This window comes from Copadichromis virginalis, linkage group LG16 (assembly GCF_057382275.1).
Source record: "Copadichromis virginalis isolate Kocher_CV1m ecotype Utaka linkage group LG16, C_Virginalis_male_GT1.1, whole genome shotgun sequence".
NCBI classification, from domain to species: domain Eukaryota; kingdom Metazoa; phylum Chordata; class Actinopteri; order Cichliformes; family Cichlidae; genus Copadichromis; species Copadichromis virginalis.
The window spans coordinates 28,443,765-28,466,882 of NC_140633.1; the positions used below are offsets into that span (position 1 = coordinate 28,443,765).

The 23,118-nt window shown below is 38.9% G+C and overlaps 1 protein-coding gene across 2 annotated transcripts in view; it reads left to right on the forward strand.

The window, feature by feature from the left end:
• The window catches only part of erbb4b (erb-b2 receptor tyrosine kinase 4b), a 341,570-nt gene that overhangs the window by 228,719 nt on the left and 89,733 nt on the right, over window positions 1-23,118 (forward strand). Inside the window, exons 4-10 of one of the 2 annotated variants that reach the window (XM_085434270.1) lie at window positions 2,730-2,861; window positions 7,738-7,803; window positions 14,322-14,440; window positions 17,832-17,973; window positions 19,439-19,552; window positions 19,815-19,941; window positions 21,007-21,080. In XM_085434270.1, the coding sequence (XP_085290396.1) occupies window positions 2,730-2,861; window positions 7,738-7,803; window positions 14,322-14,440; window positions 17,832-17,973; window positions 19,439-19,552; window positions 19,815-19,941; window positions 21,007-21,080 (774 nt within the window). Of the gene's footprint in view, window positions 1-2,729; window positions 2,862-7,737; window positions 7,804-14,321; window positions 14,441-17,831; window positions 17,974-19,438; window positions 19,553-19,814; window positions 19,942-21,006; window positions 21,081-23,118 lie in introns of those variants that run through there. The other variant, XM_085434269.1, reaches the window with a different exon arrangement.

Below are 23,118 nucleotides of genomic sequence, written 5' to 3' on the forward strand. Positions count from 1 at the left end.
CAGAGTCAATAAGACAATATGTTGGAGACCCAGGGCTAAATCCCCAGTTCCACTGCTATAGGATAGAGGAAACACCTTTATCTTTTTGATTGAATACCTATCTATCTACTGTAATAGCCTGACTGTTTGAGTGTCTTCCTGAGTCCCTGGGTACCTGTCTATATTTCTAACTACTCTCTAGCTTACTGTGGTTGCTCTATTAAACAAGGGTGTTTCTCTTCCTGACACTGAAAGACAGCACAAAGTGAGACTGAAGTTAAGAATCGCAGTAAATCTGTTTCCTTGATTGGGCTGATTCAACACATGGATTTTCTTAAGTGTACAGAAAAAAGTAAAGGTATACGATAATGTAATTCTCCAACATTACAGAAGCTCGGCCAGATTTATGGGGTTTTTGTTGTCCTACATATGTCTTCATTAAGTTGTTCACTCTGCACCAATTAATTCAGCCTTACGCACTCATTAATGTGCCTTTTTTTTTCTGATGATTGGTTTGCTTTTTGCCCCCCAGTCTTAATCAAACTCATCCCCACACTGCAATAAAGGGAAGAAAAAGAGAAAGAAAGCACTTAACATCATTTTGCAATTACCAGGATACATTTGTGCTGCCTTGAATATCATATTGTCTTTCTGCAATGGTTATGCAGCCTGATACTGAAGATTGCTGCACCTTTTGAAGCCTGCAGTCACACAGAGATGCTTGGAGTTGCTCTCGGGACAAGGCTGGAGGTGATTTAGGGGGGTGCATTTCAGAAATATGAGTAGTAGCTACATGAGCAAACTAATTAAGACATTTTCTCTACCCACCAAACAATCAACAACAGAATTTAACCATTGATCTCCCCCTGGCTACCAGCTGCACAGCCAGAAAATATGCAAGCCAAGCATGTATTTCTAATAAAACTAAAGCCTGCATGAGAAGGGAATGTTATTGTAATTATTATGTAATATTTGTTTGTTAATTGTTCATATCTTGATGAGGAAGGCCATGAAATATCCTGATGGGAAATACTAAAACTGTCCTGGGCAAAGCGCCCTCAGGGAGCGAATTACAGTAAACTACAATCTAAATTCATGAACATGTCATGTCAGACTATTAATACATGTTTTGTATGCGTAGCGCATGTCTAAATGCATCACGTGTGAAAAGAATTAGACAATGGGTTAGACAGTCAGGGGATCCACTTGTGAGAGATTTACACATAGTGTTTGAGAGCACGACTGTTGCATCTGTCCAGCTGATATTCGTCGAAGCAGCATTTCTTTCTAGGTTACACGCACAGGGATTAGCAAATATGTTTTGTCTTGTTTCATAGTTGTTGTTTTCTTTAGATAGATCACCACCACTACAAAGTGATAATAATGATGTATTTTTATTTTGTAAGATCGGTAAACTTTAAATATTTATAATAATAATTATATATACATATTTTTCATAACCGATGTATAATTTGATGTATACATTTGATACATGTTGGCTAACAAACCAGCCAGGATGAAGATGAATACACAGAAAAAATACATGTATCTCGCTAAACTGCGGTTCAAATCGTTCTATTGTGTAAACTATTTGAATTTGAGACATGGCCTCCTCCTGGTCGAGCGATATCGCTTATGTGGTGAGAAGCAGGATTAAATTCTTCCCTAACTCCCAGCACAAATGCAGATAGATGGGGGTGGGGTGGTGGTGGCTGGGGTTGTGGGGTGGGGAATCTGTGTAGGTAATACCACTGCCACCTATTATCCAATGATTATTATTTATATGAGCCTTTGTGGGATGATATTGTATTTGGCTCGTTCTGTGTGGAGCTGGTGGGGCGCCTCATGTATGATTATGTGTCTCATCGGTTTCAGCCCTGTGTCAGTAATCTGTTTGTATGGAGATAGAGAACACACAAGCTCTGTAAATAATGCAAATCTGCTACTGGGCTTCACTTCTTCTTTCCTTTTCTGCATTCCGTCTCTTTGTGCCTTTCTTTATGTGTCTCTCTCTTTCTCTTTAGCACTCTTTCTCTCTCTCATAAAAGTCAAGATTAAGCATTCTCTAAAGTCCTGCATGACGATAATCTGAACCACCCTCCGTATCCAATCATTCAACAGACAGTGGTGTACATTTCTATGTGTGTGTGTGTGTGTGTGTGGGGGGGATCAATTGTCCCTATAAGCCTGATGATCATTGGTTTGACAAGGGAAAGCATTTTATGATTTGAGATACATCACATCCTTGATGAAATACAATTAAAAAAAAAAAATATTAGGCCTGCTGCCCCTTACTGAGGATAAAATCCTATGGATTTAATGTTGGCCATGGGGCATAATTGATTCTATCGGCTCACAGCATAGAAGGAAAAGGATGAGAAAAACAACACAATGGGAAAAGATCAGAGGTTGTAATAACAGCAATATAACATGGCTTTGTCCTTGGTGCTTCACACCAACAGCAATCATTACATCTGTGTGACTCAAAATCAACTGTTCACCCCAAATAATTTCTTCTCCCCAGCTAAAAGAAAAACGTAGTCCTTACGTTTTTTTAATGACTATGGCTTTAACTTCATCTAGTCATGTTCTTTGTTATTGAAAAATTAGAAGGAAAAAGTCAATCAGTTGAAAAACATATCCAGAGAAGGGCAGCATGCTGAATTTGGTACATCCTACAGGTAAAAAGACATGAGAGCTCTTTGTATATATGTACTTAGTGTGTCCCTTATTTATTTGTTTTCTTACAGAAATCCTAAATGGAGGTGTTTATGTTGACCAAAACAAGTTCTTGTGCCATGCGGACACAATCCATTGGCAAGATATCGTCAAGTACCCAAGGATCCAACCTGTGGTGGTGCCCACCAACAGCAGTGTCACATGTAAGTAACCCAAATGGTACACATGAAGAAAATGAGAAAAAATTATTTGCAAAAGCCAAAAAAGGCACTTAAAATATATGGATATCCAGGAAAGCCCAACAAAAATCTGAATCAGTGGAAAGACGATTTCAAAAACAACGTACCTGTCCAACGTTTCCATTTTATGCTTTTCCTCTCCAAAGCATGAAGTGTAGATGCATGCAAAACATTTCAGAGAGTTGTAGTAAGCTGGAGTAACAACAGAGAGAGAGATTTTGTTTCAACCCAACGTGAAAATAATCACAGGATTTAAACAGACATTATTAGCACATTTACATGTAAACACATATTAGCCGCCTAGCTTAATTGTTTCTGGCAATTAAGGACCATGGAATGTACTTCACACATTTTTTGCTCACTACCAACTTCTTGGTTTTAAACATATTATCTCCCCCCACTGGTAATGCAACTTCTGCATGCAGTAATGCAATTTCTCCATGCATGTCCATTTCACGTTTTGTAGAAATGGACAAGGTGGACTGGCGTGTCTATTACATGTTTTGCTGTGATACTGGGTTCCATCAGATGTCGGTAATAACCTATCCAAGCCACACATGCAAAGAAATCAAACCATATGTTGTCCATAAATTATTTTATGTGTAATAATGAGAAATGACACAGGGGAGAACTATTGAAGAAGTAATGCATGAAGAACGGGAGGTGTAAAAAGGCATGGAATGTCATGACACAAGCTGAAATCTATCAGTAATTAAAAAGCAATCCTGCCACTTTAGTGCAAATTAATATCAGCCGGTTATGTCCCAACTGATGGCCTATAAAAAGGTGTCTCATTACAAAGGTGTCACACAAGAAACATGATGGGTAAAACCACTGAGCTCTCTCAACACCTTTGCAACCTTATTGCTGCAGAACACACTGAAGGCAATGGTTGCAGAAGAATTTCTGAACTACTTAAAGTTCCAGTGAGCTCTGTTGGGGCCATAATCAAAACATGCTTTACCATAAACCTGGTGTAGACGACCAGGTGTGCCACAAGATTTCAGACAGAGGAGTAAATAGATTTATCAGAAGAGTTCTCCAAGAGTCAAGGGCCACTTGTAGAGAGCTACAGAAAGACATTGAATGAGCGCATGCAATTGTTTCAAAGAAAACGATAAGTAATACTCTCAGCCAACATGGCTTGTATGCAAGCTCACCATGCAAGACTCCTTTGTCGAAAAAAAAAAAAGCATGTTGAAGTGTTTTTAACGTTTGCTAAAAAAGCAATTAGACAAACCTGTGAAATACTGAGACAATATAGTCGGGTCAGAGGAGACCAAAATTGAAGTCTATGGAACATAACAACACCATAACGACAGTGTTTGGAGGTGGGAACATCATACTGCACTGGCACACTTCATATAATTGAAAGACAGATGAATAGAAAACTGTAACAAAACACAAGACATTCTTGATAAAAATCTGCTATGAATATGAAACAAGGGTGGATGTTTCAGAAAGGCAATGATCCCAAAATAAAGCTGCTAGAATGGCCCATCCAGTCACCTGAGCATATGCCGAGTATGGCCTGGAGGTCAAAATGGGACACATTCCCTAGTGTGGGTGAGAATGACCGAGCTAGATACAGAAAGACAAACTGGTGATGGCTAACCAGCCGGACATAGTGGTGGTGGACAAGCAGAAGAAGTACCATGGGCTGAGAGAAGCGCTCGAGAAGATGTGGAGGGTGAAGGGAACATGGTCCCTTTTTTTGTGTGTGGGTGTGTGTGTTTGTGTGCATTCTGTTGTTTTATGTATGTAATACACTTTTATACATTGAGTGAGTTACTGTTGCCCAATACCTTATTTTAAAGTTTTACCAATCAAACTTTTACCAAATAGGCGTTGTTGTTTTTTTTATTTAGTTTATTTATGGTATATATTTAAGGTAGTTTTGCAACTGATAGACAGTTTTTTTCCCTTTTAAACAACCTAATAATAATAATAATAATAATAATAATAATAATAATAATAATAATAATCTTTAATTTCTCTCACCTGTCATTTAATTTATTTCTTGATTTTAAAAAAAAAAGTAGCTGAGACAGTGTACCCTGATAATGAGGGTAGCAGATGTGATGGCTCAGTTGCTTAAACAAACTTGAATGAAGTCACGGCCACTCTACCTGGCAGTTTCTGTAACTCAAATTTGCAGGAATTTGTGCTAATTCTGAATTAGTCTTTAAAAATGTCTTTTCACAATTATTCCCCACACACTTGCCAAGGTCTTTCAGTGGCAGGTTATCTTTGACAAAAGAAAGGATCCAGAGGAGGCCCATTATCACAACCTGGTCGATTCGCAATAAATGACTGAATGTGAGCAGCAAAACACTGTCATCACAAAATCACCCTTTGACCCTATTCTGTCACCCTGCTTACCATAACAATTCACAATGACTGCTAGCTCACATCACTTAAATGTCCTTCTGTAGCCAGCTGGAAGACCCGTTAATGAATGCATAGCATTATGATGGGATTTATTAGTGTGAAATACACATACTCAATCTGTCAGAGGACAGGGGATGATCAGTGAAATAACAATGCATTTACTGATCTCCTCTGACCCATTATTATTAATTTGCTGACTAAACCTCTTAGCATACTCGTTTCTTTTTGTTTTTAATTAACATTAATTTCTCACACTTTTTGACATTTAAATCCAATGTTGTTTTCACGTTTTTTTTTTTTCAAACTGTCTCATCTCATTCATTTACAAATGGAAACAAATAAACAAATGATAAAATACGCTATCACTGACTCTGATATAAACAAACAGACTTTTCCTTTTTGATGCATATGTCCTTGGAATCATCTCATAGTACTAGCTGAGGGCTTCAGATGCATGCTAAAAGCTCCAAGCATTGATATTCTGCTCAATCACCCTCCTCCCTGCAGCCCTGTTAGCCCTTGATCGACCCCGACTCCTTTGCAAGTCTTCCACCCTCGCTGAAAGATCAAGGGTCTGCAAACTTGTAATCCACAATTGAGAACATAATCTCTGTTTCATTTTTTGCGGCGACACAAGCTTCATGTTGTTTTGCTTGTGACTTATTTGTGCCATGGTTGTGTTATGTTATTGGTTTCAAAATAGGACTGTGATCTTTTTTTCTGTTTTTTTAAACTGATGCCCTGTTGATTCTGTTTAAACACCTCCATCTTTCGCTTGCTGTACACTGACGCTGGTATGGCAGCAGTTTCAACATTTTAACCTTCAGGGGATGTTAAAGATTACGGTGCATTCCGGGAAAGGGGGTTTGACGGTCTTATACAAGGTCAATGAGGATTTAGAAGCTGAGATAGTGAAGGCCATGGTCACTGAATGAAAACTCTTTGACTTGACTTCCTGGGGCACATAGCACGGAGAAGAACAAAGAATTAAGGAAGAACAGCAGAAGTTCTGCCTGTATGGCTGGCGGACATTTGTATTAATATCCCATTTGTATACTGCTTTCATACAGACAAAGCTGCCAGCCTTTCTCTCAAATTTTACTAAATTGTCAGTTCAATAGGGACACACTGGAGAAACAGAAAAAAAATAGAGAAATGTAGTGGTTTAAGAAAAAAGGGACAGGAATAGGCACTAAGGGAAAGAGAGCTACAGAGGAGTGATGAATCTATAAGTGATGGATGAAGAGAAAAATGTGTAGTAGATGGGCTCAAAAATGAGGAAGAAGAAGAGGGCAGAAGATGGAGATTCTCATGTTGAGCAATGGAGTCAGTCGGATGCTAATAGCTCTCATCTGGAGAGGCTGATGGACAGAGGACAGCACTTCTGCACTTATCCAGACTCACTTCTCCCAGCAGTCAATTACTAGACAGTCAATTAAGTCCTCCAAAAACCCAGAAAGGCACTGGCTAAAGCTCTGAGGGTATGATGCTGCTTACCGCTCCTTTACTGCTTTTATCTCAACCTGATGTGTGCTGGCTTCATGCTGGGCTGGTTTAGCGTGAAGTGGCAAAAAGAATCATCTCATTTTCCCAAAATAACCTGTGCCAAGGTTATTTTGGATTTTATTACCACAACAGCATATATCAGTCAAGGAAGATGGATCTTTCCTGCCTTAAAATATATATGTATAAAAAAAAACAATGTTGAGAATTCAAAGGTTTTTTTCTTAACTCTTAAGATTGTATCAGTTAAATGTAGTATCATCGTCATATTAACGAAATTAACTGCTGCATGCTACTTGCAGTACCTACAGTTCAATGATTACAATCATAATTGCAATGATGGCAATAACTTTAATTATTTGGTGCCTTTAAAGAGTTTTTGTATAAAGAGTTTACAAACTGCTCTGGCAGACAAGCATAAGCAGGACTCAAACAGAAAAGAAGGACCAAGAGCCAAAAATAAAAAGAAGAACATTAGCACAAATTGCACAATTGTATCCCTAAAAATACCAATAAAGGGATTTGAAGGAAGTCAATGAACATTAAAATCTAAAAATCAATCCTAACATGTACAGGATTATATCCAGGAAGAAGTTGAGCTGTTGCATAACTAGGCGAGAAAGACACTATTGTGGTATAACAGAAGAAAGACTTATTCAAAGTTTTAAAAAGGTCACAATTGCTCAGTGTGAGCAAACAGAATGCACCTATGCATGCATATCCAAAGAAAAACATACAAATAGATATTAAGTGAATTCAAAGTTAAACCACATGATCCTCCATAGTTTTGTTCACTATGTGAGTTTGGTTTGCCTTTGGTTGAGTGCTTGAAGACAAACTCCAGCAGCAATTCTCTGGTCTGTTTTAAGGTTGAATGACACTGACAATAGTTTGTGAAGTTGCAGTTTGAAATGCCAATAGTCTCTTTCCTTGAACCTCTGTGCAGGTCAAAAATGCCACCGTTCCTGCAATGGCCGTTGCTGGGGACCCAAAGAGGACCAGTGCCAAAGCTGTAAGTTAATTATTATTATCTGATTAGAACTTCGAGTTGTTAGAATCACCACTGAGTGACTTTTGCATGCATCAAAACTTTACTGATAACTGTTGTGGGTCAAAAATAAAATTTAGCATATCTTTAGCATACCTGGCAATGTACTTGGAACGAGATTCCAAGCTTTATTTAGTGGATATACCTTTGGATGTCATTTATGTATACATCCATGTGACTCCATCTAAGGCAGGGGTCTTGAACTCCAGGCCTCAAGGGCCGGTGTCCTGCAGGTTTTAGATGTGTCCTTGATCCAACACAGCTGATTCAAATGGCTAAATTACCTCGTCAACATGTCTTGAAGTTCTCCAGAGGCCTGGTAATGAACTAATCATTTGATTCAGGTGTGTTGACCCAGGGTGAGATCTAAAACCTGCAGGACACCGGCCCTCGAGGCCGTGTGTGTGTATATGTGCGTGTATGTGCGTGAACAGTGTTATGAACTGTGAGACTTGTTACTGCAGCATCTTTCAGTTTGAAAACAGGAAATGAAAGTGCCATTTTTGTAAATGACAAATCTCTTATTCTTGAATTAAAGTTGAGTCATCTGTTTGATTGGGCAAATTTCACTAAATCACAATATCAACTTTGAGACATTAGACACTAGGCCAAAAACAGTTTTCCAAATAATCAAAGACCTTTATCTTTTTGCTCACTTGTTGATATTTTGCATTTATTTTGTTTGGTTTATACTAGTCATAAAAAGAAATACAACTTTGTGTTAAAATATAGACTGTATTGACCAACACTGTAATATGTGTGTAGATAGATATATTAGCTGGGGACAACCATAACCATAATATTATGTAGTTTCACAGGCAAAATTACAAAAATAGTTTAGGCAGCCTGTTTGATACATTGGTGACAAAGGGTTAAGTCTTTAGTTTAACCCAGGGGTCTCAAACTCCAGTCCTCGAGGGCCGGTGTCCTGAAACTTTTCCATGTGTCCCTGTTGCAACACAAATTAATAAAATTAGTAGGTCATCAGCAAGGGTATAGAACTTGACTGCATGCTGGATTGGTAACTCCTAAGTAAATGTAAATGTTTGGAAAAATGTACTTCTAAAAGTACTTTTATTGCACCATGATCATTCACTGATGAACTGCTGTAACATGAATCAAATGGCTGAATTGTCACCGCAGCATGCAGTCAAGTTCTATAGAGTCTTGCTGATGACCTGTTAACTGTATTCAGGTGAGGTAATTCCTAAAGTGCAAAAACTTGGCATGTCTTTAGCATGGTGTGCAGTGTGTTCTTAAATAGAAAAAAACTTGAGGAAACTGGACAAGTGGAGGACAAAAGAAGTGGTAGGTCTAAAAAAGCAGATGAAAAGTATCAGAAAGTCATGTCCCAAGAAATATATTTTTAAAAAACCCAGCAAAGACCTCATAGAGGACCTGAGAGGAGAGGACCATCCAGCCCTTCAGTAGAACCATCTACTGTTCACCGAAGCTTCTTTAGAAATGGTCTAAGTGAAAGAATGGCTGTCAAGAAGCTAGTCCTAATCAAGAGAAACAGGGAAAAAGGCAGAGGTATGCCACATTACACAAGAGCTGCACTGCAAATCAGTGGCAACAGGTGTTTATGGAAATAAGAGGCAGGATTGAGCACAGTAGTTTGTAAGCATATTACTCACAAACTAAGCACAACCCCATGCTGCCTCTGTGGAAACGGGACATGAGAATATCACCAATAAATTAGCATCTAAAATTATATTTGAATTCCATAAAGTGAAGGTTTTCCTGCTTGTTGCCCCAAAGGGATGACATCAGATTTTTCTTTGGGGGTTTTTTGCTGTTGAAAGTCATCATTTCTTTTGAGGAGACTGTATGCTCTCCAAATTAACACACATGATATTCTGGTATTTTAATGAACACAGCTCCACAATGCAAAGGAATTTTAGCCTCAAAAATGTATAATCAACAGATCAGATCAAAATAATCAAAACAGGGATGCTCTTTAGATCATTCTATCAAGCAGAAAGTTTGATGTGGCTTTGACTGGTATTAAATAGACGTCGTCACACGGATTTTATTAGTACTACTGGTTGGAAATTTCTAAAAAACAAAGTTTTACCGGCAATTTAAAAATCAGACAAATCTTCTGTGTTAACCTTATTAAAGATCATTAATACAAAAATCCTAGATTCAAGGACAAAAAACAACATCATCTACATTCACTGATTAAATAACTTGCAGTCTACAAAAGGAAAAACATTTTACACAAGGCTGTGATGAGTGGTTGTTTCTTGTCTTCACCTATGAGGAAAGCTCTTATTTTAAACCGGATCATTAAAAGATAACAAAAGTTTCACTGTGATGCAAATGATATGTGACAGCCTAACTGCAAGTAGTGAAACAGGAACAGCAACAATCCCTCCATTTTAACATTGTTCTACAGTTCTGAAAAATACAAAACAAGGCTTTTTAGAAAAAAACATTTGAGAATGTTGTAAGAGAGCTGTGTAATGCTCACTGGTTGTGGCTGCATTTGAAGAAATATTGGGTTTAAATGCTGGCCAAGCAAGTGTCTGGATATGCTCCTGATCCAGAAAGGCCTTAACTACCCTGGCAGTGTGAAGGTTGGCTTTGTCCTGCTGAAACAGCCACGGGGCTGGGATCCTGCTGCAAGAATTGCACAAATGCATGTTGGAGTATTTCATTTTTACTCTATCCAGTCAAATGTTGACCAAGTCGACCAATAGGCAGATCAGAAATCGTTGTCTCATGGACATGAAAGGCTGCAGCAACAGCTAAGTCATGCATGCCAGCATCCAGCATCTGGTCTCATTCAAATTTAGTCAGTAGCAGCACGGCAGCACTGACGACAATGTTGTGCATATTCTGATGCTTCAGAATGCAATTAACTTAACGAGTTCTGAGGTGTTCGGTAAACATTGGCTAGAGAGAGAGATTGGCTAATGCAACATGCTTTTGCCTACACAAGTAAACATCAAATAAGGCCACTTTTTAACAATAAAATTAATTTTAAAAAAATTATATTTTTACTAATACTAAAGAATTATTGTTACAATTGCATTGTTTTCCAGCGTAGTTCAGAGTAACTGTGCTTAAATTAATTAGGTGTCATAAAATAGTAATTTTTAAGGCTGCACTTTTGTTAATGGTTAGCTCTACAAGCCCTCTTCACAGCCCACAGTGGCTCACCCTTCTATCTGTGTTTAACACATACTAACATCCACAGGAAGACTTCATATTTAGTATATTTTTGACCTATAGCAAACTGTATGTACACATTTAGTTTTAGTCAGAAACAAAATTATGTACTCACATGGACACATGCTCACATTTCTTTCCTCATTACATACCTCTTTACCTCTCACATTCCTTTTTTTTATTGTACCACCCTTCATCAAGTTCTTGCTCTTTGTCCATCACTTCGTACTTAGACCACTTCATCTATGCCTTCCAACCCTGGCATGTCACATCTTATTTGTTCTGTGGTTGTGATCTCGTTAAGATAATGAGGAATGAACTGTTTGACCAGAACCATCTATCTGCCTTGTTTCAGCTGTGATCGCGCCATCTCTCTATCCTCATCCATTTATTTGTGGATGCCATGATTCATCTTTTATTTTACTTGCTTTCAAAAAAGAAGATCTTTTTTTCTTGCACTGGAATGCTTTTAATTATGAAGTTTAATTATGACGAACCAAATACACCGAGGAAGTAAATTACAATTCAAAACCACTCTCTTTACTGAGTCTCTCACATAAAAAACTGGATCTCTGTCAGCAGAGGTAGTTTTTTTCCATAGAAGTACATGTTATGTTCTATAAAAGGATACAGGATAAAGTACTCACACCTGCTCTAAACGAAACAGCAATTTTTATTAGTTGTACCACTGGCTGCAGAGATCGCAACTGACAAGTTCTGTGGTCCTTGATAATAACAGATGACATCAGACCCTTTGAACTGGGTGGTGATTGTGGTATAATATATATATATGTGTGCGTGTGTGTGTGTGTGTGCGTGTGTGTGTGTGTGTGTGTGTGTGTGTGTGTGTGTGTGTGTGTGTGTGTGTGTCTCTGTGTGTGCACTGCGTGAAATGCAAAGAGGAAGTTTTGCTCCATCTTTCCCATGTTAAATTGCATCAAAATAAACTTCTGGACCTTCGAAACACACAAAATAGAAACACTGTGAGACTACAAGTGGTGAATATCTCAGATCTATCAGCTCATAGATAAAAAAAAGAAGCGTATCTATTCACAAACATCCCATGATGAAGGTGTTTATTCATTTCAGTTTATTCATCATAGCCTTATCACTACATCTAGTTAATGAGGCATTTTTGAAATGCAAATAATTTCAAAAATACAGCATTAACAAGGGTATTAATTAGCAAATAAAGACTTATACTTGTCAAATTAAGCACACTATTTATCATTGATATGTTTTCCCTTTGCTTTAAGAAGTCATTTCACTTTCAACATTGGGAATCACTGTAACTGATATGCAATTGAATTGACCTCCTGTGTCAAACTGCTACCTTTTAACTGTAAACTTTTGAGCCATTGCGCTGTAAGGCAAATATTTGATCTATAGACATTCATTCCCTATTTAAATAAAGTTACACTTAAGAATAAATTGAAAAATTAACTGAATATTTTGTCTCAGAAAAAGACAGGTGTTGAGAACCAGATGTGCCCAATAATAATAATAATAATAATAAATTCACAGGGGAACTCAGAGGCATTGGTTCCTGTGAGTGATGTCTGTAATTTGATTTGTTTTGTTTTTTGTCTTTAGTTATTCTTAACCTCCTAAGACCTGAACTCTTCCACGGCATGCATTTTTAATTTCTCATTGATATTTGGTCACATTGGGGCCCGATTTTTTTTTTTTTTACCTTATTTTTGTTTTTAATAAAAATAAGAGCCACATATGAGGATATTCATTTAAAATTGTGATAGAACAGTAGCAGTATAATGTCCTCATAAGTGGATATCAGGCCCTTGTAGAGCAAAATTTAGTATTTTGGTCTAAATAACCCAAAATGTGATGTCCACATATGTGGACGCCAGGTCCTAGGAGGTTAAAGTGGATTTTTAAAGCCAAATTGACAAACATAATTGTGTCCGTCTCTGGCGATGTGGCTTGGCCATTATTTTGACAAAGTGTCTTTTGAATAAAGCAGACCATATCAATGCAGGCCAGGCACTGTTAATTGAATGCTACTGATGGTAAATCAGTAGCTTTCCACTCAGTAGCATGAGTGTGTGTGTCTGTGTGTCCATGTTTGTTTGGCGACTTGTCCATAGCTTTTATCTATCATGGTGATGGTGTCCTGTCAACACAAGGCTGCAGGGAAACATAACACAGATCAAAAAAACAATGGCCCTGCTCAAAACAAAAATAAGCACCACCAATAGATGTGTAATGGTGTACAATAGTAGCCTTACGTTCCCCAGTAATATTTACTGTTGCAATTTACTTTCTTAGTTTCAGTTCTGACCAGTTCGCTTTAACCTTTATCACCAAATATATTCTTAAAATGACATTGAATTTTATTCTTATTACAAGCTTTTGTTGTTTGTGTTCAGTTAACGCTGGCTCCACATCGTCGAGCATCTTTCACCTCATACAACCAAAAGCCATAGCTGTCACTAATTACCAACATGACTGAGTATAAAAAGAACAGAGAGCCTCAGTCATTTAGAAGTAAAAGTAAATATGATAACAACAAAATTATGCAAATAGTTTAATTTGTAATTACAGTACATTCATTTATCCAAACCACTATGTATAATATCTTTTTTAACCCACCCCAATACTTTATCTTGTGCCAACTTTACTGGTTCATCCATAACTGCTTAGTTATGTATTCCTGCTCTATAATGAAAGTCCCACTGCTGACACTTAAGCTATGTCAATTACCAGCTGTCTTTACCTGTGAAATAGCAGGGTCCTATGTACATTTATATATGGCTGTCAAGAAGAAAGGCACACAGACATGCGGCCGCCCATATGATTGCAAAGGTGGACAGATGTTCACTTTGGTAGTACATTCAGATAAGAATCGCTATGTCTTTGTTGCACTGAGCCAGACAGCAGACGAGAGCAGAGATGAAAACATGATTGAAGATAGCTAGTAGGTGGTAAAAAGAACTTCTGCTTCAGCTGAACTCACCAGACACAGACACATGTAAAAACATGTGTATGCATGCATTTTACAAAGCAATAGATGGTAGGTAGGTTAGTATAGTATATATAACTTCCAGAGCAGATGATGAAGTTGACGTTACCCCCCCCACCTCTCAAAGGTTTTACAGTGACAACTTTCCAGTGACTGGGCTTTAATTTTTTTATCTTCACCTGCCATTTGAACTGGCTAGACAGACACATTCTAAGACTGTGTTGTGTTTACGTTTTATATATGTATGCATAAAGTACGTGTATTGTATATACATTTTATCCTTTGTTTGTGTCTCTCTCTTTTTAACATGCCTGTAACTTCAAAGTAACTAAGACAGTGTGTGCGGAGCAGTGTGACGGCCGTTGCTTTGGTCCCTTTGTTAGTGACTGCTGCCACCGTGAGTGTGCAGGTGGCTGTTATGGCCCAAAGGACACAGACTGCTTTGTAAGTGAACACACACACACACACACACACACTTTACATCATTACGGTGTGACAAAAGAGGTTAAAGTGATCATTTTCCTGGTGATATTACCATGTCAATATGGTTACGCAGATAACATTTTGTGTTAACACTTTGTTTTACGTTTCTCTTCTTCTTCTTCTTTTTTTTTTGGTTTCTTAAGTCTGACACATTTTACTTGTGACTTTTTCCTTCCTTCAATTTCAGGTACCTCTTAAAATGGATTTCACTCAGTTTTTAAATGCCACTTGTATGGCAAATATCGTTTGATGACATTTAATTCTCTTTTCTTCCTGACATGAGTGTCATTGTTAAATATAGACTTCACTGGGAACTCTTCATTCTGACTTTTTGCCATGTGCTTTATCACTTTTATCTGTGCTTGTTTTCATGTTAAACTTGTTTCTGAGGCTGTGAGTCCGTGGCTAATCGAGCTCTTCTTCCTGGCTTTGGAAAAGCAAGTTCTGTATCATAATTTTTTATTCTTCTGTTCTCTTCACAATCATCATAAAATTGAGAAAATGGCAAAGTAAATTCTTGATTGAATCCTGGCAAATTCAAAGTCTTTAGACACAAGAATTTATTTCTATATTATTATCATAGATAACATTAAATGTGTACAAGTATATGTTTTTTAGGGTCTGTAAACACATATAGAATAAGTACATGTCTTAGTACAGGAATATTCAATTACAATTTAAGGAGATCCAGTCAGAGAAAATTTCCTCAAGCAAACATCCAGAAAATCAAGTTCCACATGCATTATAATTACGTAGCCTAACAGTTGTACCAGTGTGTGCATATAGTCAACCTCTGGGTGTAAAGTAAAACAAAGTATAATTAAATTCATCAGTATTTCAATCATATTTGTTATTAATTTTTACAATGGACTGGCAGGTACTGCAATAACAAAATAATAATGAAGTCGAGGTGAAAAGCATTTCAGTGTGTGTTAACACAATGCTAAATAGGAAAGACATCAGTAATGAGCTTAGAGAAGCAATTGTTGCTGCCCAATCTGGAAACGGACAACTCCATCAGCCTACAGTGACAAAAATTGTTCATTCAAGTAGGAAACACTTAAGAAAGTCATTCATCTTCCCAAGGTCAAATACTCAGAGAAACTACCAAAAGTCCAAGAGTTACATCTCAGACTCTACAGGCCTCAGTTAGCATGTTACATGTTAAAGTTCCCATTGCTACGGGCCATTCAGTCCTTATACGAACATTGCAAGAGCTTGGTCCGCATAGCTGGCAATAAGTCGGACTCGTTCCCGGTGGGTGATGGGCTCCGCCAGGGCTGCTCTTTGTCACCGATTCTGTTCATAATTTTTATGGACAGAATTTCTAGGTGTAGCCAAGTGGCGGAAGGCTTTCACTTCGGTGGTCTCAGGATCTCATCTCTGCTTTTCGCAGATGATGTGGTCCTGTTGGCTTCATCAGGTGATGGGCTCCAGCTCGCCTTGGAACGGTTCGCAGCCGAGTGTGAAGCGGTGGGAATGAGAATCAGCACCTCCAAAACTGAGGCTATGGTCCTCGGTCGGGAAAAGGGTGGAGTGCCCACTCCGGGTCAGGGACGAGACCCTGCCCCAAGTGGAGGAGTTCAAGTATCTCAGGGTTTTGTTCACGAGTGATGGGAGAAGGGATTGGGAGACAGACAGATTGGTGCAGCGACTGCAGTGATGCGGATGCTGGCCCGGTCTGTTGTGGTGAAGAGAGAGCTGAGTGTACAAGTGAAGCTCTCAATTTACCGGTCGATCTACGTCCCTACCCTCACTTATGGTCACGAGCTGTGGGTAGTGACCGAAAAAAACGAGATCGCAAATACAAGCGGCAGAAATGGGTTTCCTCCGAAGGGTGGCTGGTCTCTCCCTTAGACATAGGGTGAGAAGTTCGGCCAAGTTCGGGACTAGAGCCGTTGCTCCTCCACATCGAAATGAGCCAGCTGAGGTGGTTCAGGCATCTGACAAGGATGCCCCCCTGGGCGCCTCCTGGGTAAGGTTTTCCGGGCATGTCCCAGGACACGCTGGAGAGATTATATCTCTCGGCTGGCCTGAGAACACCTTGGCGTTCCCCCGGATAAGGTGGAGGAGGTGGCTGGGGAGAGGGAGGGCTTCTCTGCTTGGCCATGACCCGGCCCCGAATAAGCAGAAGAAAATGGATGGATGTTAAAGTTCAGGACAGTACAATTGCATAACTAAAAATGACTGAACAAGTATAGGTTGTTTGGAAAGATGCCAGGAGAAAGCCTTTTCTCTTTAAAAAGAACAATGCTGTATAGCTTGGGTGGGCAAATTTGTATCTTAACAAACCTTAACAAACAAGACTTTTGGTCATTTTGGGACACACAAGATTAAAGTTGCAATGTGTGGCCATAGTGACACATTTGCGACTGTGGCTCAGGGGTTGGGAAGCGCATCTGTAACCGGAAGGTCGCCGGTTCAGTCCCCGGGCTCTCTGTCCTGGTCGTTGTGTCCTTGGGCAAGACACTTTACCCTACCGCCTACTGGTGATGGCCAGAGGGGCCGATGGTGCGATATGGCAGCCTCGCTTCTGTCAGTCTGCCCCAGGGCAGCTGTGGCTACAACCTCCACCAGTGTGTGAATGCGAGAGTGAATGAATAGTGGTATTGTAAAGCGCTTTGGGTGCCTTGAAAAGCGCTATATAAATCCAACCCATTATTATTATTGCCAAATACAAAACACAGGATGTTATAAACACCCCATACCAACTATTAAACACGTTGGTAGACGGGTGAGGATTCAGGTTTGTTTTGTAGCCATAGAATCTGGCCACTTTGGAGTTATTAGGTTAACCTGAACTCTTCTGTATTGTTAAGTCATATGTCAAGTTGTCTGCGTCGTGGCTACAGCTTAGTCCAAATTGGGTCGTACAACAAGACTGTGATGGGAAGTACAGCAAATCTAAAAATTAATAGTTGGAAAAGAAAACGATCAAGGTATTCCAATGGCCCAGTCAAAGTCCAGAGCTCAACCAGACTAAAATTCTGTAGCTTAACTTTTTTAAAAAGAATCAAGCAAAATACGATTTCTGTATCTACTTTTTTCCACTCCGGCTTGATTTTTCTTAGTAAAATTAAACTGATTGTAATATCATTGGGTGCATGCTGATAGTCTCCATCTCCACCTTTCAGTAATATCACTACTGGACATTGAAAGGAAATTGCAATACAAACCTGGGGTCAGGCTGGCAGCAGTTATGAATAAACGTGAAACCAGATTTTGGCCACACAATCAAAAGTAACCTTTCTGTGACTGTGTACGGATCATGTAAATATACTACTACCACTACAAGTACTAGTACTATTACTACAACTACTACTGCTAATAATACTTATGTGGATGTTTGCAGGCCTGCACCAACTTTAATGACAGTGGGGCATGTGTGACCCAGTGCCCTCAGCCATTTGTCTACAACCCTACCACCTTCCAGCTGGAGCATAACCCTAGGGCAAAGTACACCTATGGAGCTTTCTGCGTCAAGAAGTGTCCACGTAAGTCTGACCACCTGGACAAACACAAACATACATACATACACACACAGACAAACACACCCCCACACACAAACATGGATACTCCACATACATGCATACTGCTTTAAACATTAATCTTAAGTCATAACCTCTACATAGCTACACTTTAAGTACTAATTTAATGGGACAGTTTCAGTTCACTGTGGATAATTACACCTGCATCCATGTGCAATCCATCAGCTGATTTCCTTGGTCTTCGAGACCCACAAGCAGGAGGAATGGACAGTAGCAATGCCTGTTATGTTCTTTATAACCCTCATTTGCATTGGACTGGAAGATAAATGCAGCTGCTTCTTGAATTGCATTTACTCCTTAGGTTTCTCATAACTTTCTCATTACTGCTGGTAGATCATTTTTAGGGCAAATACTAGCAACATAAATATAGCTTGTCTCTTTCCTAAAATAGTCTTTATGTGTGTGTGAGCGTGACTATGTCTGTGAGGATGAATTTGACTTTTACAGTTTTGTAAAAGCGACATTTTGCAAAGGACTTTTATTTTAATTTCAGCAAATGGCTGTTTAAAAGTAAAACTTGTATAAAGTTTTGTGTTAGGAGTAGAAAAAGTCAAGTTACATCATTAAGTTTTAAAGTTTAGGTCAGAATAAGAGGCATGGGATGTATTTGTTAGGCTGGGTTCTCACATTTGTATGTTCTTTTTTCTTTTAAGTCCAGTCCAATTGACATAACTGCCATTGTACGTATAAGTTGGCAGTCCAGGATGTACATAGCCTCTCACCCTGTGAAAGCTGGTTTAAGTTCCAGCATCCCCACGACCCTAAATTAGATAAGTGGTTAAGAAGATGGATGGATGGTTGACTTGCTACACTGTTACACTTCTTGGGGGTACATAAATGGTCAATGGTCGTTCCAACATGTCATCTTGACAAGCAGTCTTGTTTGCAAAGCCAGTACAGGTGACGGGGAAGTAGAGGCCTGCGTCTGCACTAGCAGCATAGCTCTTCTCACTCCTGTGTATAATGTTTAGTCATTTTATTCATAAATTATTCTTTGGCCACTGCTAACCACAAGCTAGTCACTCACCACACCCACAACTAATTGTAGACACCCCATGCTGTTCAAAACATCACTGAAAAGGCCAACCAGCAGGGAGGGAAGAGGAGCTCTGCGCTTCGAGGCATTGTTACTTTTAAACAGACACAGGATAGAGAATAATATAAACATTTAACTGTTTACTGTTATGAAAGTATGCAGCTTTTTTATTTTGGTAGTTTTTCACATAAATCCTATGCAAAATAAGTAAATAAATAACCAAATAAATAAATAAAAATAATGGTGAGGCAAAGTCACTTTCAGCACTTTTTTTATGTGATTGCCTACACTCCACTGCCACTTATTGTTCTGTATGTTCCAGTGTGACAAACAGCAGCCATCTGTATTTGACATTTACAATGAATTGTTTTCCAGATAACTTTGTGGTAGACCACAGCTCCTGTGTGAGAGCATGCCCCAGTAACAAGATGGAGGTGGAGGAGAATCGCATTAAGATGTGCATCCCTTGTACTGACATCTGTCCAAAAGGTAAAATTCAAACATATAGTTGCAGCAGATAATTACTGAATGTTTGTCTCCATCGATTTAGCTATTTTATTATTAACACTATATAGTTGTATGTATGCACTGTTGTCAGTTTCACTATTGGGTTTATTTTGGCAAATGCAGGAAAAGTACATGTTGTCCTGATTGCATCAAACCCCTAATCTACCTCGTATTTTGCATGTTTGCACCATTGAATTAATTGATGCAATTTTTTCTCTTCACGGTTTCACTGTGTTTCTTTCAGCATGTGATGGGATAGGCACAGCAAGCCTACAGACTGCTCAGACAGTGGACTCCAACAACATTGACAAGTTTGTCAACTGCACCAAAATCAATGGCAACCTGGTGTTCCTCATTACTGGAATCAAAGGGTGAGAGCTGAGAAGATTCAGCTTATCGGAATGACTGAAGACAGTGTGGGAGAAAAAAAATCTGCCTAAATATAAAATGGCTTTTCCCATTCCATTCAGCCTTTCTGTATTCAGCTGAGCGAGCACTGAGCATTCACAGTGGATTGTTGAAAAAGAGCCCACAGGTAGTGCACACTCCACTGAAGTTGGAAGTAACTAAAAGTAAAAATCGCAGCTGCTAGTCCACTGTGACCATTTTAGCCTTCAACTAGACTAAGTGTGCACCTGTTGGTCTCATAGCATAGATGGTGTGTTTAATTTGGGTCACCTGGCATACAGATTGGGGGATTGATTCAATTATTAATTAAGATAGATGATACTCTTCAGCTAGCACACAAGTGAACATCCATGATGGACACATTTAGAGCATGTGTGCTTAACAGATGTTAGTTTAGAGTGGCTAAGTGTGACCTCTCTGTGCAAAGATCTCTCCGGGGCTGTGTCAGCTTCTCCACCGCTGTACCTGCTGACTGCTTCCTTCCTTTTATTCTCCATTCTCAGTCTCCTTTATTGAGTTGTTCTCTCAATAATCAGAAACTTTGTTTTTGACTCAAAATTGCAATTTGAAATAAAACTGATTATAATACTTGTGAAAATATGGTATTTTAAATACCATCGAGCTATTAACAGTGTGATACAGATTGAATCAAACTGTTAATTGGATGGATTAATCTGAATAATGTTAGTGGTTAGTTATGTCTGCATGGATATACAGTACTATTTGTTTGCATTCATTCATATGTATTTAATATAGTTCACTTAAAATATCCCAATCAGGTATTCTCAGTACACATACATGATTTACCTCTTCAGCTGGTAAATGTAGCAAACTTTTCTTACCTGTAAGTAAGAAAATTTCCTGTAAGTATCGCATTTTTGTTGTACATGTACAATGACAATAAAGGACTATTTTATTCTATTCTAAGTAGGTATATCCCTTACACATACAGATGGAAATACTAAAACACATTCTTTTTTTCTTTTACTTGATTTGTTTTTGTCATTCTGATCTCTTTTTATTCACAGGGATATCTATCATAACATTGAAGCGTTGGACCCGGAAAAACTCAACGTGTTCCGCACCGTTCGGGAAATTACAGGTAAGTGTATAAGTTGCACTGCATTGGTCTTATACGCGTATGTATTTAAAGAAAGAACAAATGTTTACTCTTACTGTCATCTCTTTTCTTGAACAGGAAAGTTTCACATCAATGCTTATAAATACTTCCATGTATCAGCATATGTGTTTTTCTTCAAGTCCTCCCCTCCTCTTGAGAATGTCCAAACCAAGGACAGGCCTTGCAGAATAAGATGAATATCATATGAGTCTTTCAGTCTCCTCTTTCTCTCTACTGCTTCTCCCTCAGGGAGTCCCTAGCCTTGAGTCCCGCAGCCCCAGCTCTCCCTTCACGCACCATGAAGAAAAGAGCCAGAACATGCGGTGCACATCGTTAATCCCCCAGCTCTCCATGCCACCTCCACTTTTTAGCTGCGTGTACACTGTCATCCTTCCAGCCCCAAAATTTGACAATGCCATCAGAAGAACACATCATATCTCTGATGTCATATTTTCAAAAGCAATAGGAAACTATTCTCGTAAAATATCAGTGCTGTTTTTTCAAAAAGGTCTCAAAGACTTTAGAGTCAGACCTGTTACAGATCGTCAACTTTTCTTTATTATCAGGTGTGTTTCCAGAATCACTAAAAACTGCTGTAATCAAACCTATACTGAAAAAGGACAATCTTGACAAGACACAAATGAACAACTACAGGCCGATCTCAAATCTCCCGTTTTTAAGTAAGATCATTGAAAAAGCAGTTTCTCAACAGCTCAGTTACTTCTTAAAACAGAATAATTGCTACGATGCCTTCCAGTCAGGTTTTAGACAGAACCACAGCACTGAAACCGCTCTGACCAAAGTGTTCAATGACATATGTCTGAATACAGACAGTGGAAAAATGTCAGTCTTAGTTTTACTGGATCTCAGTGCAGCATTTGATACAGTTGACCACAACATATTACTCAAACGACTGGAGAACTGGACAGGTCTTTCAGGAACTGTACTAAACTGGTTCAAAACATACGTAGAAAACAGGAAATACTTTGTATCAATAGGTAACTTCACATCTGAGCAGACAAGTATCACATGTGGAGTTCCCCAAGGTTCCATCTTGGGACACCTTCTGTTTAACATCTACATGCTCCCACTGGCACAGATTATAAACAACAACAAAATAAACTATCACAGCTATGCAGATGACACACAAATATATATCACAATGTCACCAGGAGACCGAGGCCCTGTACAGGCTCTTGGTAAATGCATTGAGGAAATCAATGACTGGTTGTGCCACAATTTTCTCCAGCTAAACAAAAACAAAACTGAGGTAATAGTCTTTGGCGCCAAAGAAAAACGATTACAGGTCACCAGAGAACTTCAATCTATACATCTAAAAACCACAAACCAGGCGAGAAATTTGGGTGTAGTGATGGATGCAGACCTAAACTTAGAAAAACACATTAAGACAATAACAAAGTCAGCTTACTATCACCTCAAGAATATATCAAGGATAAAAGATCTGATGTCTCAACAGGACCTGGAAAAACTAGTCCATGCATTCATCTTTAGTAGGCTTGATTACTGTAACAGCATCTTTACAGGTCTACCTAAAAAATCAGTCAGACAACTACAGCTCATTCAGAACTCTGCTGCTCGAGTCCTTACTAAGACCAAAAAAGTGGACCACATCAGTCCAGCTCTGAGGTCTTTACACTGGCTGCCTGTCCGTCAGAGGATAGACTTTAAAGTTCTGATGCTGGCCTATAAAGCTCTGAATGGTTTAGGACCAAAATACATCAATGACCTCCTGACCCAGTATGAACCATCCAGATCCCTCAGGTCATCTGGATCCGGTCTTTTATCAGTTCCCAGAGTCAGAACCAGACACGGAGAAGCTGCATTCAGCTTTTATGCTCCTTATATCTGGAACAAACTCCCAGAAAGCCTCAGATCAGCTGAAACACTCAGTTTATTTAAATCCAGGTTGAAGACTCACCTGTTCTCAGCTGCATTTGAATAAAGCACCAAATCCACACTTTAAGCTTAAATTTCAAAACTTACATTTAACTACTGATTT